This window comes from Bubalus bubalis, chromosome 5 (genome assembly GCF_019923935.1).
Source record: "Bubalus bubalis isolate 160015118507 breed Murrah chromosome 5, NDDB_SH_1, whole genome shotgun sequence".
Lineage (NCBI taxonomy): Eukaryota > Metazoa > Chordata > Mammalia > Artiodactyla > Bovidae > Bubalus > Bubalus bubalis.
This window is the reverse complement of record NC_059161.1, coordinates 56,086,882-56,106,131: the sequence shown is the minus strand read 5'-3', so window position 1 is coordinate 56,106,131 and position 19,250 is coordinate 56,086,882. Positions and strand designations below refer to the sequence as shown.

The 19,250-nt window shown below is 40.1% G+C and overlaps 1 protein-coding gene across 1 annotated transcript in view; it reads right to left on the bottom strand.

Annotated features, from left to right (window-relative positions):
* Positions 1–6,594: 6,594 nt before the first annotated feature.
* The window catches only part of DUSP10 (dual specificity phosphatase 10), a 40,320-nt gene continuing 27,664 nt past the window's right edge, over positions 6,595–19,250 (bottom strand). Inside the window, exons 3-4 of the mRNA XM_006078415.4 lie at positions 10,941–11,312; positions 6,595–7,226 (exon numbers count right to left, since the gene is read on the bottom strand). Of these exons, the coding sequence (XP_006078477.3) occupies positions 6,961–7,226; positions 10,941–11,312 (638 nt within the window). The 3' untranslated portion in view covers positions 6,595–6,960. The remainder of the gene's footprint in view (positions 7,227–10,940; positions 11,313–19,250) is intronic.

Genomic DNA, 19,250 nt, shown 5'->3' with positions numbered 1-19,250 from the left:
GCTACATCACCTCAGCTCCACTCGGTGGGTGGCCAAGGCTGAGGGTGGTGAAGGAAAAATTTCACAGTGGGCAGAACTTTCAGCAGTACACCTGGTTGTTCATTTGCCTGAGAGAGAGTCAGAATTATGGATCTACATTGCTTTGCAAGAAGTAGCTAATGGTTTGGATGGCTTCTCAGGGACTTGACAAACTGGAGACAGAAAAGTCTGGGGAATAAGTCAATGGACAGAACTCTTTGAATGGGCATAAGATGTACCATGTAAATGTTCAAAAAGCTCAACCTCAGCATAGAAAGATCTTAATAAGGGACAAGACAATGTATTCTGTGAATCTCTGTCAAGTCTGGTTCTCTCAGTCACACCTGTCTTTAACCAGCGGCTCATGCACAAAATAGCCATGATGGAAGAAATGGACGTTATGCATGGGCTCAGTAACATGAATTTCCATTCACCATGGCTACTCTGGCTACAGCCAACACTGAGCACCCAACTCACCCAAAGCAGAGACAAATATCAAGCCCCTGAAATAGAACCATTTCTAGGGTAATCAGCCAGCTATATTATGTAGGTTAATTACATCGGAACTCTCCTATTATGGAAGGGGTAGTGTTTGCTCTCACTCTACAGAAACACACTCCTCATATGGATTAGACTTCACTTGGAATACTTTTGCCAAAATTAGTATCTGTGGGGTTATAGAATTCTTATATCTTATTCACCATCATAGCATTCCACAATGCCTTGTTTCTGATGAAGGAACTTACTTTGCAGCAGAGGAAGTGGGGTGACAGGCTCACACTTGTGGAATTCACTACTCTTGCTATGTTATTCATCATTCTGAAGCAGTAAAATAGTACCTTTGACATTTCAGTTATGGAGCTAGATGAATGGAAAACTTTTCAGGGCTAGGGTAATGTCCTGCAAGATGCAGTAAATTTTTGAACATATATGTCAAAAATATATGTTGCTGTTTCTTCCTTATCCAAGATTCACAGGCCCAAAAAGAGCTGTAAATGAAAAAAATTCCTCTCACTGTTACTTTTGGTGATCTACTTGCAAAATTTGTGCTACCTACTCTGCACCTTTGTGCTCTACTGGTCTAGAAGTCTTAGTTTCCAAAGCACAGATACACCTGCTAGGAGATCCAACAATGGCTCCATTATACTGGAAGTTGATACTATCTGCTGACTAATTTGGGCTCCTCATGCTAAAGGAAAAAAAAAAAAAAAAACAGGCAAAGGATGGGGTTGCTGTATTTCTGGAATGACTTGTGACTACCAAGGGGAAAGTGGATTACTATAGGACTATGGGAGTAGGAAGAACTAGGTCTGGATGAAGGGCACCTCTTACGCTCTCATGTCTTACAACAAAAGAACCCAATGCAGGTAGGACTGCCAAAGGTTCAGATCCATCAAAAACAAAGATTTAGGTTATCCCAACAGCCAAGGAACTGGCAGCAGGTGAGATGCTTGTTGAGGACAAAGGGTAAATGGAATGGGTAGTAAAAGAAGTAAGTTATAATTATCACCTGTGACTACATGATCACTTGTAGAAAATAGGACAGTAAGAGTTATAAACATTTCTTACTTTGATATACATATATTTGGTTTATATTAACCAATTCCTTTTTATCCTGTAGCTATTGTACCATCTAATATTAAATGTGGTTAGTCTTTGTATTAGTCTCCTTGGGCTATCATAATAAAGTCCCCAAAACTGAGTAACTAAAAGCAAGAGAAATGTATTACCTTATAGTCTGGAGGCTTGAAGTCCAAAATCAAGGTGTTAGCAGGGTTGGTTCTTTTGGAGACTCTGAGAATATGCTTCATGTCTCTCTCCTAGCTTCTGGTGATATCCAGTAATCTTTGGTGCTCCTTTACTTAGATGAATCACTCCAGTCTCCACCTCCCTAGTTATATGGCATTGGTTCCTCTGTATGTGTCCAAATCACCCTTTTATAAGAAGGATGTGTCCAATTATACCAGTAATTGTATTAGCTCCCATCCTAATCCAATATGACCTTTTAAAACTTTGATTACATCTGCAACTATGCTATTTTCAAATAACATCACATTTACAAGGTCTGAAATTAAAACTTCAAAAACATCTTTTTGGCAAACACAATTCAATCTACAATATCCTTATATCTCAGTATTTAAATTACAGGATTTCAAAGAGACAGATCTCAAGTACAGGAGAAATGATTGCCCCCAAATGAATAAAGTAACACATGAGACTATGCACTCTCATTTGGAGAAAGGATTAGTATCTCTTCAACTGTGGAAGTGATAACTGCATCTTCCTAGGTGGAAACATCACTTTCTAATGTCTTTGTTTGGAAGTTATCTGGTTAAGAGAAGTGTAAATGGATAGCAAGTTGGCAAAGGATAGACTCTGGTGGTTTTGTGCAAGATCAACTTAGCTGAATATGAAATTGCATTTCCCAGAATTCCTTTATCTATTTCATGCTGGGATAAGGTTCACCTTAAAGTTAATCTGCATGAGATTGGAACACGAAGTGAAGCAGCAGCCATTATACTATGAACAGGGCACCAATGACTATTGCAACCAATGCACATTTTCACCGACCTGGAAACTCACCTTGGCTTAGGGCCATAACTGTGACTGTGGCTCTTAAAGCTATTTCCAGATCTCCTCCTTTGCTTCATAAGTCCTGCACCAGGTACATGGTCAGAAACATGGGCAAGGCTACTTCTGGGTACTGGATACTTCTAAGTCACCCACATCATGGAAGTTGGTAAAAGGCAAATATGGGCACTATTTTTTTCCACATAATTACAGTTCTTCCTTGTTCTCCTTTACTTTATGGCCACCTTTTCTCCCTGTTAGCTCTGTTGATCCACAGAGACGTGGATCATCATCATCAAACATGGAGGCAATGTACTGCCATTGACTTCTTCACTATAGCGCACAGTTGTCTAACCCTGTGTATCTTCCACCAAACACTGGCAAAGTTTGTCCCAAAGGAGGAAATCAGGAACAATGGAAAGCACTGGTATTCATAGTCTACAATCTCTGTAAAGTCAGAAAATCTTCTACAGATAGGTTTTGGACAGTTATTTCTAAATACCTTCTCATTGCCTTTCTGGATCCTTACTCATCATTTTTGATGCTCTCTTCCACCCACATCCATGTATTATGACAGTCTCCAATGAGAGCTTTAAAACAAATATCAACCCATATTTCTGGAGATTGGATGTTACAATGCTTGGGGAATAAAATATAATGTGTTGTGGCTTATTTATAAGAGCCTACTCATAATCAGGGTGACACCCATATTTCTTGATTTCTATTCAGTTTTACTTGCCAAACTTCTCGTCTTCCAGAAGATCTAGTTAGAGCAATTTACAAGCATTCTATCTTATTCAACTTCTGAAGTGTGATTTAGTTTTCCTAGTTCTATATAGTCTTTTTGTTTGTTTTACTATAAACTCCCATTTTCTCCTGTTCCCCATATTTTATCACCTTTCAGAGGGTTGTCTTTTCTCATTTACCATCAACATGTGGTTTGGCAGACATGTGCATTTCCTCTTTCATATCTTCCCTTGTACATGTCCTCCTTTTGTCAGCTTCCCCACCCCATGTCCTGCCTTACATGTCCTTTTCCAGAAGTTGCTAGCACAAACTCTTCCATGAAATATGAACTCTATATCTGGGTTAATATTCATTGATTGGAAACATATTAACTGGGGGGGGGGGGGGGGGGAATGCTTATAGAGGAGCTGATTCTATTTAAAGTAACAATGCCTGTTTTTTTATTTGATTAGATATGTTACAGATTCATTCTATTGTTAAATTAATCCAGCATGAAATAATTCTTGCTAGACTCAGAGAGTAATATGTGCATCAGTTATTCAGAGACCCTGTTTCTCAGACAACAGTGAATTCCCAGCTCAGTCCCAAAGCTCCGAGACAACAAATGAGGCTCAGAACCTGTAACAGAGCAGAACCCTATGGGACCTTCCCAGGGCAAACTCCTCCCTCATATCCTTGGCTTAGCTCCTTTTTGAAGTGCCTAGATGATAGTATTGATGCACATTTCCTGAGTTGTTTCACAGGTGCTAAAACCACCATCAGAGAGAAGAAATTAACTACTTGATGCTCATGAGCACACAGCCCCCAGACCTACTGGCACCTAAGCAATGATAATGTTAAGCTCTGTGACGCTGCACTATCACCTCACCATCAATCGATCAGAGAATTGCACAAGCTGATCACATACCTCGGGACTCCAGTTCCTTATCTTGTCCTTAAAAATGCTTTGCTGAAACCCATCTAGGAGTTTGGGTGTTTTAAGTATCAGCTGCCCTGACTCCTTGCTTGACACCTTGCAATAAACACTGCACTTTCCTTCACCACATCCTGGTGTCAACAGATTGCCTTTACTACTTGAGGGTGAGCAAACCCAAGTTCGACTTAGTAACAAAACCTGGGGAGTCTGGTTTCTAGTGCAATGGCTTGGTTAATCCATGTAAATTTCACGAAGTGGTTAACATTCCTCATGAAGAAAGAGGCTAAGTGATTCAAAACAGATTAGTAAAATAAAGACGAGTTTCTCAGAATTCTTGGTATGCTCATTGGCAGAATTCCTATCTGCCCTAGGACAATCTTGCTCTCAAAAGCATACAGTTATAAAGTTCACAAATCATAAATTATTTCCATATTTTGCTCAAGAAACTATAGCAATTCTTATTTTGTTAAAAAGAAAAAAAAGGGGGAATAAAACTCACACTATCAGAACTTTAATATTTGGACTTAGAATAAAGAAAAAGAAATATATAGTAAATCATTATATATTTTAAATCCCTAATTACACATCAATCCCACTCCTTAAATATGTTCTAGCACCAAGAAAATTGTTAGACTGAAGAGTAGAAAGCACCATAAGAGAAATTTGCTTTTCACCTTATTAATGCTTTGTAATAAACCAAACTAAGTCAAAACAGCCTTCAATTAATTCTTGTTAAATTCAGTCTCTACTTTGCTAATCAAACAAAAAGTTAAATCACTTCTAATAGAAAAGATATTTTTTAAATATTAAAAATATTTCATTATAACACTGGTTGGCAAATGTTCACAAGGATATTATGTCCAAACGTACTCATATAGAATTGGAAATTTCAAAATCATTCTACTTTTTTACTCACCTTGGGCAAATTTTAATTTGCTGTGAATCTTCCCTATGGCCAATTCCCTGGAGGCTTCTATTTTCAATAAAAATAGAAAACGTTTGATTTGTTTTCTTCCCCTACCCCCTCCCTACTCCTCTGTGGACTGGGAACCCATGGAATACCAACTATGTATTAACCAAGTGTGATGGGGAAGCTGTACTTATGAAGTTGAATTCAGTTTGCTGGCAGAAAAGTAGGAAACAGCAGTGTGTTGCAGTGCATACCAGGTCTTCCGTGGCAGCTCAAATGGTAAAGAATCTGCCTGCAATACTTCCTGATTAAAGTTACCAAAGATGCCAAGTGGGTAAATGACAGTGGAAGGGGGATATCAAGACCCCTACAATATTGATATTGTAGGGGTCACAGACATTGATCAAAGAGCCACTGGGGAGATAAGAGAATTCTAACCAATCAATCTGGCAGTGACCTGGTCACCAAGGCTCAAAGGCTGGTGTCAAACCTCACACCTTTTTCAAGGAGATTACCTGAGGTTTCCCCTTTGTAAGAGGAATTACATTGGCAGAAGTGGATGGCAGGACTGTGACAATAGAGGGGACCATGACCTGGCCGCCTAGAGCTTTTTCACTTCCTTGCTAATTCTCTCTGCTTCACACTGAGGCCAGAGAATATTTCCTTTCCCTCATCTCTCTATCCCTGTATCAAAAATTTGTGTTTACTTCCAGTTACGTTACATGGACAGCTTACAAGAGGTAAGAGATGCTTGAACTTGAATTGAGGCAAAGAAGAGGAAAAAGACACATTTCCAAATGATTTTCATTTATATAATGAAAATAAAATTTTTACACAATCAACAGAAACACACCAAGTTTTTTTGCGAAAAATATTTTTAAATAAATTTTTGTCTTTTTTTTTTTACATTCTGATATACATATGTAACAAGGTTTATGGCACTGTAACCAGAATCAAATCAAAGAGAAGAAAAAAAAAAAAAAGGAAAAAGGTGGGAAAGAAAGTAACTGGTTTTTTTAAATTCCTTTCTATCTCCAAGCTGGCAACTTTGCACTATTTGTCTATTTTTCAGCTGCCAGCTCTAACTCATTTGCACACTCAAAACACCATATTATTGCACAAGAAGCCAGTGAAGGCATATGGTATAATGGTCAGTTCCTTGCTATTTGAAAAAAAAAAAAAATCTCTTAAACACAAAGAGGGAAGAAAAGTAATCCAGAGTATGAAACACACAAAATCAACAGTATCCTTTGTCTCTTTAAAGAATGTGAAGGGTTCTTAGACCACTTAAGCTGCCCTGGTCTTCTCTTTGCACCAGTGAGCACAGCAGGGCTTGGTTTGGTTGGGTTTTTGTTTTCTATAAGGACAGGTCAGGCAGATCCTAGGTCTTCATGATTCAATGTCTTTTCTACTTACTTTGGGTTCTTTTTAATTGGTTTAAAGTATAGTATCTTCGGTCTATGAACCTGCACAGACTAGTTAATCGTAAACTCTACAAATAGCTTAAAAGGAAAAGGGGAAGAAACAGGTTTTATGATATTTTTATTGTTGGCTTAAAAAAATGACTTCTTTAGACTCCCTGCTTTGTCAGTTGGTGGGAAGTAAATCTCAACAGCATCAAAAGTTAAATTCTTCTCACACTGGTTAAAAATAAAGTTTTTAAACAAGTTTGTTTCCATTCACAAACTTTACCCCCATCTAAAAAAAGAAGAAAAAGAAAAAAAGAAAAGAAAGAATCCATACTCCTTCCTCTTCATCTCCTCATGGAGAACAGTCATCCTTTCCAGCCAGACTATGGTCACACAACTGTCTCCACACCCATCAGCTTTGGTGTAAGGATTCGCGGTGTCACACCGTTGTTCAGGTCTTCCTCAAACTCCAGCAACTGCCCCATGAAGTTAAGGTTTGGGGAAATAATTGGTCGTTTGCCTTTGACAAATTTATAAGCATCAGTCATGGTCATCCGCGTGTGCTTCATCAAGTAGGCGATGACGATGGTGGCAGAGCGGGACACCCCCGCCTGGCAGTGGATGAGCAGCCCCTTCCCACACTGGTGAGCTTCCTCTGGAATGAGGGAGAAAAGCAAGAGGTGCAGGGCAGGGTAAAGAGAGATGGAAGGAGAGAGGTTAACGTTTATCTAGACTTGATGATGTCATATTTTGTAGAGAAAGATGACATTAAAATGGTTTGGAAACTAAGTATAATTTCCTACTTAATTGTGTCTGTTTATGTCACAACCTCCAGAACTGGCTAAAAGCAGCATTAGCTTGAATAAGAAGCTTATTTTACGTTTAGAGGGACGAGTAGGTGAAAGAGTCATTCACCATAATACTGGACTTCACAGGTGAAGGTGGTCAACTGAGGAATGAGCTGTGACATAATCAGCTTAAATGCAGTCACTGGTTAAGTAGACCCTTCTGATTAAGGATGTTAATTCCCATCGTCACACTGTGTCATTTATCAAAACTAGTGTTATTAACAATGTCTCTCCTACCTGTGATACAGAACAAGCACTTCTTTTCTTATATTGTAGAACTGCTCTGTACAGGAACTAGTATTAAATAGACAAGAGTGTTACCTCCATCTGAACTGTCCAATCCCCTCACATGCATACATGTTGTTCTAACATGGTAATGATATGGATGACGGAGGAATTCCAGTGCTGGCTCAGAATCCAGGGCAATCGAAAAAGATAATACTTTAAAGGTTTTCAGATATATTGAAAACCCAGGAGAACAGCTTGTGGGCACCGTCTGAATGGATTCTCAGTGACACTTCTAGACTATTGGGTTGGCCAAAAAGTTCATTTGGGTTTTTAGAGTGTACAAATACCCAAACGAACTTTTTGGCCAACCCAATAAAAGTCATCCCAAAGAGAGTATCCCTGAAAAATATACCAGTTAGAAGACAGGGAAAGGAGCATGTAAAGGAGAGCCAGATTTTAACATAAACTACTTCTACTGGTTACCCACTCATAGATCAACAAAACAAACATTGAGCAAATTTTCAACTTAAAACTTCAGAGATTTGACTTACTTCTTATAGATAACAGTATTTTACAAAAGCATCTCCTGTTTTCAATTTCTTCTTTTTAGCACACACTATTTAACGGCCTCCACCCCAAGAGTGGGAAGCATGGGGGTAAAGAAGATAAGCCACAAAGGGCTAGGTCTGGCCATGGTTCCACCTCGTAGAGGACCTTGCATGAATCCTGTAATTGCTCAGAGGCTCAATCCTCCTATCTGAATAATGGGAGTAATACTAACCAGGCATAGGGGAATACAGGAATAATACCAGCCAACGCAGCAATAACCAACTGTCATAGTTAAATCCTAAACCTAGACTCTGCTTAGTTTACATCAAACTCTCTGTGGATGCTATTATGTTTCTAAAACAGGCTGTATTTTTCTTAAAGCAAGACTGTAAGATTTCAGTTTACCCAATGATAGAACAATGAAAATTTAAAAATTGTGCCTGTGCAGGGTGTGATGTGGAATTGTTTCCAGCCTTTAATGCTATTTATTTATTTTTTGTTTTGTTTTCTTTTTAAAAAACCGGGTAAGCCTGAATAATTTATAAGGAATGTGGATGCTTTGATTGAAATCCTTAGACCCTAAGCACATCTTATGCTACTCATTAAATAGAAAACAATTTCTTAACTTCCCCCAACTGGAACTAAGACAAAAAGTTGCACTCATGACATTATATGTCAACCAGGAAGTTCCTCATCTACTTGGATGCAAACTTTTTTCCCTTGGGGCTCAAGGTTTGATTCAGATATCATTAATAAAGAGTTTAAGGTATCTTTGCATCCACAAGCATTATGCATTAGAACTATTGTAACATTTGACTTACAGAAAAATCCAAACAAAATTTCTGGCCAACCCAATAATAGAGCCTTGTAAACACTGCCCACGCTTCTGGCCCCAGTGTCTGGCCTTGGAGTCAAGAGCATTAGGCTCTGGTCCCTTCTCTAACACTAAAGTTCCTCTAATCTAGAAGAAGTCACTTTACTTTTCTGAGTTTAGTGACCACTCAGAATTTCCTTCCAGATTGAACATTTCATAGCCCTACAAACCAGGCAAGATTAGCAAGAAAATGCCTGGGCCAAGTGACCAGACCAACTCTACAGCAAATCTACCTACTTCATGGCTGATAAATCCAAGCCTTTTTTTTTTTTTTTTCCTGACAAAGGAGTACTGAACGTGAGTGCATTCTTCCTGAGACAGAGGCCAGTGACAGCTTGCTACAATATTTAGGAAAAGGGCTGGGTCACTCTTTTGTAGTAAGAAAGACTGGAGTCACTTGAGAAAAAAATTGTTGAGTGTGAAGTCCTCTCCAAGTGATCATTTAAGCCTTGCAACAGTTTGAGGCTTAGAAGCATCAAAAGTTAAAGTTAAGGATTAGGGTTAGGCTGGTCGTTGCTTCCCTGTGGAGATTAAAGCCTGCTGCTGCTAGAATTTTCTCTCCTTGGGAACTACACGGGCTATACCATTTGCTCTTTCCTACTTCAATGAGCCTGGATGAACTAAGGAAATTTAGTATCATCTCATGAGCACTCAACCTCACACCCTTTGGCTACACAACTTTTAAGAATGGAAAGACAAAGCAAAGAGAAGGGGAATACTACTCCCCACTCCCCCCACCACCTTTGCACTGATGTGATACATAAAGATGTTCACTATAGCACTATGTTTCTGAAAAATATCCTTCAGAAACGATCCTTCAGCAAATGCTACCTTGACCTCAAGCATTGGCAATTAACTCAAGGTAAGATTAGATGGCTGGATGGCATCACTGACTCGATGGACGTGAGTCTGAGTAAACTCCGGGAGTTGGTGATGGACAGGGAGGCCTGGCATGCTGCGATTCATGGGGTCGCAAAGAGTCGGACACGACTGAGCGACTGAACTGAACTGAAGGGAGACACGGATGAGCTTAGAAGCCTGTGTCATACTTATAATACAGCCAGCACTCAGTACCTGCAGGGCATCGGTTCCTGCATCCCTCTACTCCTGTGGATAAAATCCATGGATGTTCAAGTCCCTTTATATAAAATGGCACAGTGCAATCAGCCCTCCATATCCAGAAATTCCATCAGTGGTTGGCTGAATCTGCAGAAGTGGAACCTGTGGATCCGGTGCTGTGCTATGCTTAGTCATTCAGTCATGTACAACTCTTTGCGACTCCATGGATTGTAGCCTGCCAGGCTCCTCTGGGGATTCATGGGAAGCCCATGGGGATTCTCCAGGCAAGAATACTGGAGTAGGTTGCCATGCCCTCCTCCAGGGGATCTTCCCAACCCAGGTCTCCCTCATTGCAGGTGGATCCTTTACTGTCTGAGACACCAGAGAAGCCCACCAGAGGGCAGGCTATATTTAACTCCCTACAAGATGCCAAGAAATCTCAGTAGACCATATACCGACGCACCTGTTTTGGCCACCAACTTCTTCCTTTCTACCAGTTCTTTTGAGATGATGTTATAGAACATCTCAATGCTAACCCCTGCCAATTTTTCACTGGGAACTGGAGACATGAGGTGGTCTCACTGAATGGATTCCCAACCCAGTTGAATGACTGTACTTTGATAACCATGGTTCCAAAACACTTGCTGGGTTATGACTTAGGAGAAGACTCTGCACCAGGTGGGGGAGCCCAAAAGCACTTCCATGGAGCTTTTCTGCAACTCAGGCAGAAATCTTGGACCTGCTATCAAAGCAAAAAAGCCGGAGGGAAAAGGAAGGCAGAAGGTGAGACTTCCCCGTGGGAGATAGTTACCGATGAACTCAAAAGCCTCTTCAAAGTACTGCCGCAGGTTCTGCTTGTTGCTGTCGGTGGCTGGCAGCCGCTTGTAGTTGAACAGGCCTTTCTCGTAGTGGTAGAGGGGCAGGTGGGTGGTGACGTTGATGATGTAGCCGATGTTCAGCCGCTGCATCGTGTCCAGGTCCTGAGCGTCCTGCTCGTTGCCAAGGAACAGGAAGGGCAAGATGGGTGTCAGCTCCGCGTTCTCGATGTCGGGGGTGCTGGGGATGGACTGAGGTAGCATGCTCGAGGCCGCAGACGCGCCGCCCCCCACCTCCCGGCACTCTTGGAGCTGGAGGGAGTTATCACAGAGGTTTTCATGGTTCTGCTTAAAACTGCTAAGTCCACCTGGAACACAAACACAGGAAGTGAGAATGACTCCCCCCTCGAACTTCAGAGCTGTCAGAAGAATGAATGCGTGTAGTTGCTTATTGCAGTTTTAGAAAGAAAATCAAAACACAAATGAAAGTCCCTTGGGAGACCCAGGACAAATTTTGGAGGCTGCATGCAGTACTTTGGAATTGTGCCTTTTATACAAACTGGGGCATGTTCCCCTGGAAAGAGTTCCACGAAGCATCAGGTAATTTCATTAGCCGCACATTTGATCTGCCCCTAAGAGTCATATGCTCAGTGGCCTATATACAACCTTGCACTTTAGGAGCCCAGGAAGGCACAGATGACTTCCTCGGGTGTAGAATTTCTGCCAGTAACTAACTGGGCAGTGGAGGTGTGTGACTTGCACCCTTTGTAAGCTCACCTCACCCAGAAGGCCAAGTTTGCTCCCAAATAAGAGAGTGGTTACAAGCAAGGACCTTAGAAGAACCCAGATTATCTTGGTTATAATCCCAGTTCCACCACTTCTTGGGTCTGTGATCTGGATAAGTTAATTTCTCTCTCTTGGCCTCAAATTCCTCATCTGTAAAATGAGGGTAATGGCATATACCTTTTAGTATGATTAGGAATCTGGTATACAGGGATCCGGAGGGGGCAATGGCACCCCACTCCAGTACTCTTGCCTGGAAACTCCCATGGACAGAGGAGCCTGGTAGGCTGTAGTCCATGAGGTTGCTAAGAGTCGCACTGGACTGAGCGACTTCACTTTCACTTTCATGCACTGGAGAAGGAAATGGCAAGCCAATCCAGTGTTCTTGCCTGGAGAATCCCAGGGACAGGGGAGCCTGGTGGGCTGCCGTCTATGGGGTCGCACAGAGTCGGACACGACTGAAGCGACTTAGCAGCAGCAGCAGCATATAGGGATCCATACAAAGTATGAAAACCTCCCCCTCATCAAATGCAATATCATTTATGGGAATATATATCTTAAGGAAATCATCTGACCAAAGATATCCAGCTAGATGCATAAAGATGTTCACTACAGCAGTATCTGTTTTCTAGAAAGGCCAAGTAAGAAACAAAAACATTTTTGAAAAGAGAAAAGTTGTCAGTCACCCAAGTGCAATATTATGTAGCCATTCAAAGTTGTGAAAGGACTACGAAAATAGACTATGTTTCTATTTAATATTAAATGAAAAAATCTGATTCAAAAATGTTCACCATCCACATGATCAAAAGCTAAAGAACCATGCAAAAAAGAGCACTAGTTTAAATTAGGAAATGTATGGATTATAGTCTATTGCTTAAACTTTTTCTTTAATATTTGTTAGATGTGTTTGTGGGTAAGCCAAAAGGATTATTATGAAGGTCAAATTACACAATGTACATGTAAGGGCTATGAAATGAAAGTTGACAATATTACCTACTCAGTGAGCTCTAATTCTTATCCATCAGATACACTCTGGCCTTGCCTCTGAACACAGGCAGAAGCTGGAGATTGCCTAGAAGCTGAAAGTCATCAGAACACATTTACCACTCCCCCTCTCCTCCAGATGGATGCCTTACTTCTCTCTTGATAGTTTGAGGAGATAAGAGAGGAAACATAAGTGTGAACAGGATATGGTTGTGTTAAAATAAATAAAGGAAGTTGAACTGTTCACCAGTTTCTGAATCTATGTCCTTCTCCATTTCAAGTCTCATCTCTGCCAACCACATCAGGAAGCTCCAGGCTGTACCCCAAGACCAAGTCTCAGTGCTGTTCACAGCCAGTGCACACAAGTTGTAAAAACCCGGGAAATCATTATTTTTATTAAGATGCAGCCATGACTCAAAGATGATTTGAAAGGAGTGGTATCATGACCATCTGTGTCTAAGCCTATTTGAAAAGAAAAACAAGAGCCACAAATTCATTTTAATTAATTCCTAGAATTAAACTCTGCCTTTACATCTTATTAGTTTATTCTGCTATGAAATAATGATTAAAATAAAAAGTTTGTCTGGATCCAAAGGGATCATTTTTCAAGCAGACGGAAGAAATGGAGATTACCAGTAAAAACTTCATTAGTGAATATACCTAAACAAGAATTTGAAATTACCCACCGTCACCAACACAAGCTCCACGAAAGAGACTGAAGAGTTATTTAGAAGTCTGCTCAGCTTTGGCTCCATAAAATCCTAGTAAACAGTTCCACACCAGTTCTGTGATGGGAACCTAGTTCAGTTTTTTTTTCCTTAAGAAAAGGACAGTTGTTACACTTTTCCATATAAGATGAGAGGACAGAACAACAAAACAAACTCAAAAGAAGCTTTTAGGGGGTAGGTCAGGGGGCGGAGAGACTTCTCTGTGTTCTTATTTAGGGTACTCAAGCTGTAATTTGTCTTAAAAGCAGCTAGTTTGGGGGAAAAAAAAAAAAAAACTGCATGCCAGAAAACCACACACACAGAAAAAAAGCAGCATAGAGCTTTTTAAAATTCTGTCTCTACACCTCCTTCCCCAATGACATCAGCTGGAGACTCCCCACCTGCCCAGTTGCCATAGCAGTTACACAAAGACATACAATGACATCAGTTGGCATGATATCAGCTCTTTGAGTGCAAACAATACAAGAAGAACTACTTTGTTTAAGGCCTTTGGTGCAACTGTGTTCTGGGGAGCCAATGACGTAATGCTAACAGGTGGCATGAGCCTTCCATTTGCCTAATGGGGGGAAAAAGCCCATGGGGGAGGGGAAGAGAGGGAATTGGAGACAGACAGACACAAAATGCTCTGGATCCCAGGGGGTGCTCACGTGCAAAATTATGTGTATGTTTAAGCCATGTGGGAACTCTGTTCATAGAATCTTTGGAGGCAGAGTGCATAGAAAAGGAAATATTCTAATTCACACATATTAACTAGACAAGGAAACGTTCATTGAGGGATATGAACAAACAGTCTGTTCAACTGCCAGTCTGCTGACCAATGTCAGCATCAGTTCTCCCTAAGGGTCATGCACAGCAAGATACTGCAGTTCAAGAACTCTGAGGATGGTGCTTACAGCAAAATGAACCAGTAGAATCTTATAGTAGTAGCTTTGAGAGAGATGTCTGTAGGGAGGACTGTTTTCTTCCCTTAGGGCTTTGGAAGTGAAGGGAAGGAGGAGGGCTCATGTGGTTCTCTCTTCCAACAACTTTCCCTCCACCCTACCTCACCACATCCCATAGAAGCTGAACAGACTAGTCACTTCATGAGGAGTTTTGATTACTTTGTATTTGTTAAGACAACATAGGAGCATTACAAGATGACAACTAACAACTGAAGTGGAAGCAGTGTCGCATGGTGGTTAAGAGAAGGGTGAGAGACAGTCAATTACAGACTGCAACTGTGATTCTGCCTCATGAGAGTTGTAAGACCTGGTACAAATCTCTTTTCCTCATTAAGCCTCAGTTTGCTGATCTGTGAAGTGGGCATAATATCACCTACCCAAAGAACTGTGGTATAGGATACCTATGTAAACATATGATCGGGCATTTGATAAGTAATATTTCATTACTACAATGTCATCATTGCTGCTGCCCTCACTTTCAGCAGATCTGCTGACTCTGAAGTTTGTGAGAACCCTCAACGCAGTGCAGTGATTCTGAGGCCAGACTGAATCCCAGCAGTGCCAAACACTGGCAATGAGACCTTGTACAAGGTCCTTACCTCTCGGCTTCTCCGTTTCCCGGCAGGTGAAACAGGGTCACCTACCTTATCGACAGTCTTGAGAATTAAACTGATTTATAAGAATAAAGTATTTTGAAACAATATATAGCACATATTAAGCACTTTTTTCATAACTTTGGAAAACTACCATTTTAAACATCTAAAAAAAAATTCTAAGACAAATACCATGTGATATCAAGTGATATCCACTTATATGTGGAATATAAAATATGACACAAGTGAATCGATCTATGAAACAGAAACAAAATCATGGATAGAGAACAGACTAGCAGTTGCCAAGGGGGAGGAATTTGGGGGAGGGGTGGAGTGTGAGGTTGGGGTTAGCAGATGTAAACTTTTATATATGGAATGGATAAACAACAAACTCCTACTGTATAGCACAGAGGACTATATCCTATGACAAACCACAATGGAAAAGAAAATTTTAAAAAAGAATGTGTATATAGGTGTAACTGAATCACTTTGCTATACACCAGGAATTAATACAACATTGTAAATCAACTACATTTTCGTAAAAAAAAAAAAAAAAAAACTAGATATCTCAAAAAAAAAAAAAATTCTAAAGAAGCCAGAAAAGGAGGAAAAATAAAGTACAAACTGAATGAATAAAAGAGCTTTAAGATATGAGGTTATAATCCAGAAAAAAATCTGCTTAATATAAAGACTCTAAATGATAAATAAACTGATGTTCCAGAGTTTTTATTTTAAAAGTTTATTGAAAATGAACTAGGAACCAAGGTATCTGAGCAATTTTATAGTTTAAATAATATACTTTTATTATAAAGAAAGCAACAGCATCCTATGTTTCCTAAACAATGAAATCTGATTTCATTTTCTTTGTCCTAGCTTTCCCAAGAAAAGTCTGCATGTCTTTGGATTCCTGGTTTTGCCAGAGGAGAATTGAGTGTTTTCAATAAAATCCCTCTTCTCCCCTCCCTCCCCTTCTCTCTCCTGTGCCCCCAAGTCCCACTGGCTGAGTGATCTCTATAGACACAAAACTGCTCGAGAAATTATCAGTGCAAATATTTCCCAGGCATGGGCAACAGAACTGGGGGCAAACATTTCAAACCTTATCTCAAAACCAGGTTCTCTGCCAAAATGAGTATGGTCAGCATGTGGATTCTGAATGGCAACAACAAAGAATACACAGCACCCCCACAAAACACGTAAAAATGCAACTGGTGCGTTTCCTCCAACAGAAGGTCAGTGAGGTGAGAGTACCACTGAAGCAGTGGGTTCTAGCTGAAGTGGGAAACCTCTCTTTATAGATGCATTTCAGCTCCTGTAGCTGTTTTGGCTATCCCAGCCCTAGAAACACAAGAGCCCTCGGTAATGTGATTCAGAAGCAGTGCTCTGGGTGGCAAATTAAAGAAACTGCATCCAAATGCAGAATGTATAAGCAAGACATTTCCATCTTTCAACGATGGCCAGCACTTTGACATACCAGCTTTTTGGCTGTACGCTAAGTTGAAAAGAGAGCATTTTCCAGAAATCTAATGAAAATGCTCACTGAAGGTCAGCAAATGACATGAACATCCAAAGAAAAGTGGAAGGGGGTACAAGATGGACTTTGCTACAAGCCTGCTGCAAGCATATTCTTTGTCACTTTTTGTTGTCTAGATTTTCTTACTGGGTAACTAGTTTTCTAAAGTAAAGAGGTGCTTGATAATAGTAGTTAAGAACATAGACTCTGGAGCCAGACTGCTTGTGCTGAGAATCATGGTTTCTCTAACTAGCTGTGTTACCTTGGTGAGTTATTTAACACCTCTGCACCTCAACTTCCATGCCCATTATGTGGAGCTAACAGTAGTGTTTATGTCTTAGAGCCCTTAATATGGATAAGATGCTACATGAGTTATTACCACTATAAATGAGAAAGCGATTGTTAGAAAATGGGTCCTTATGGATACTATTTTGTGGGTCCTCTGTGGAAACTGGAGTCCATCTGAGCAGACTCTCAAGATCCTATTCTCACAAAGCCTGAATAAATTGGAGCTGATGTCAGGCTTCCAGAGCTGAAAGTCTCAAAGACAGAATATGGGGTGGGTGGGTGGGGGAGTGGGGGTGGAGGTCGGGGATTGTTTCATACTTTTCAGGAAAGAAAATCACCCACCTTAACAGGAGAGAGGAATATTAGGATATTATAGGATATTAGGCATATAATCTAGATCCACAAAGATTACTTCTACCTCTTATTCTCTAAGAAACTGTCTTCATAAGTCATAGATGCAACAGGGGATTTTATGGTAGGAATGGTTTCAAGTTCAATACCAGAAGGTATCACCTGAACTGTTTTATGATCAGTTGTGCCCCCAGGGAATGCATATCCTTTCCTAAGAGAGGTTGCATTAAAGAGGGAGAATGAGTCAAAAGTACTGAGTCACCAGGTGTAAGGTAAGAACAAAAGGGATAAAAGAAATGACTTTGTTACCAGGGGAAGAGAGGAACTTAGAAGGCTGAATCCAACCGTGTTGCTGGTGGAGACTGTGAGTCAGAGAAGAGTATCCCTATGACCCTTAAAATGCTGTCATTTCATTGCTTACATGTGAACTGTCCAATGTGTGAAAAAAACATAAGCAACAAGTTACCATAAAGGTTAAAACTCTTTAAGAAAAATTAGGATCTTGAATTCAAAGGAGCACATTTTTATTATTTGGGCAATATTTGTGTTCTGGGAAGATATATCTGTTCATTTGTTAGTCCCTTGACTCATGGATTTTTTACTGTCTGTTCTCTCTAATAGGAGATACAAGTTCTCTACAGATGTATTTTCAAAGCCAACTGTAGAAGGTAGTCTGTTATATACCAGGCATCAGGGAAAGAGTGCAGGAATAACCTGATTTAAATCCTTTTGTATACAGGACTTAGCTATATGTTATAGGAAGATAGGTGATTTGTTGATATATTTGATACCAATAACTGTAGGTAAGAGATCAATCTCTCAGTCATGGATGGGTGATCAATCTCTTTTTGGAAATAATTTAGGTAAGTTAAAAGATATGTGAAAGGATCTCTCTGGTGTCTACTTTGCTGCTAAGTCACTTCAGTCGTTTCCGACTCTGTGTGACCCCATAGACGGCAGCCCACCAGGCTCCCCCGTCCCTGGGATTCTCCAGGCAAGAAAACTGGAGTGGGTTGCCATTTCCTTCTCCAATGGATGAAAGTGAAAAGTGAAAGGTAAGTCGCTCAGTCATGTCGGACTCTCAGCGACCCCATGGACTGCAGCCTACCAGGCTCCTCAGTCCATGGGATTTTCCAGGCAAGAGTACTGGAGTGGGGTGCCATCGCCTTCTCCGGGTGTCTACTCTACCTAGTGACAAATCATAGGTGGAAATTACTTCAAGAATGTCCCTCACAAAACTGTCTTTCCAAAATAACTATTACCCCTATCTTTATATTTAATAGTAATTTAACAAAGTTATATTTAGTGATGTTTTGAGAGGGGAAAAAAAAAACACAGAAAAGTCTTCAAAAATTTATGCCAAAATATTCTCAAATTTTGAGTTAATAATATGGTCCTTTCATTGAATTTTCTGCTGGACAAAAATCATAATTTAGACTATTAATGCTTACTTGAAATAGACATTCCAGATTATTTGCCATCCTTTCTACTATAAAAACTCAGTAGGTTATAAAATCTAGCACTCTGGATCAGCTAATACTTAGCTATAATATGTATCAAGAGCTATAATAATTTTTGCTCTTTCCTAAATCTTTATATAAGATGCAATGTGCTTTCAGCTAAATATTTGTTTCTACATACTTCTATACTTCCAATTATTAACTTGTTTGGGGGCTCTGACTTCTTGTGTTTTAAAATATATCACTTCCTTCTTTGACAGAATCTTTATACTGCCCTTAATGGAAAGAATTTTTTTGTTGTTAATTCCTGCCTAAATATTTACCTCAAGAAAGCAAACAGAGTCAGAAAGATCCAATGACTTAGGATCTTTGATTTATAAAAACTGAAAATGAAGCTTTAATTGTATGCATTTCAAGAAACGCTGACAAGGGCATGTTTTTGTCAAAGTTTAAAAGTTTCTCCTTCTAACCCTACCACCCTATCCTCAGCTCAGAAGCTGTCCCTGCTCCCTCCACTCTGGCCACAATCAGCTTGTTCTCCATATCTAATAAGTCTGTTTCGGTTTCGTTTTGTTTGTTTATTTGGTTTGTTAGGAGACAGACAAAATGAAGGGAATGAAGAGGTACAAAATTCCAACTGTAAAATATATAAGTCATGGGGATGAAAT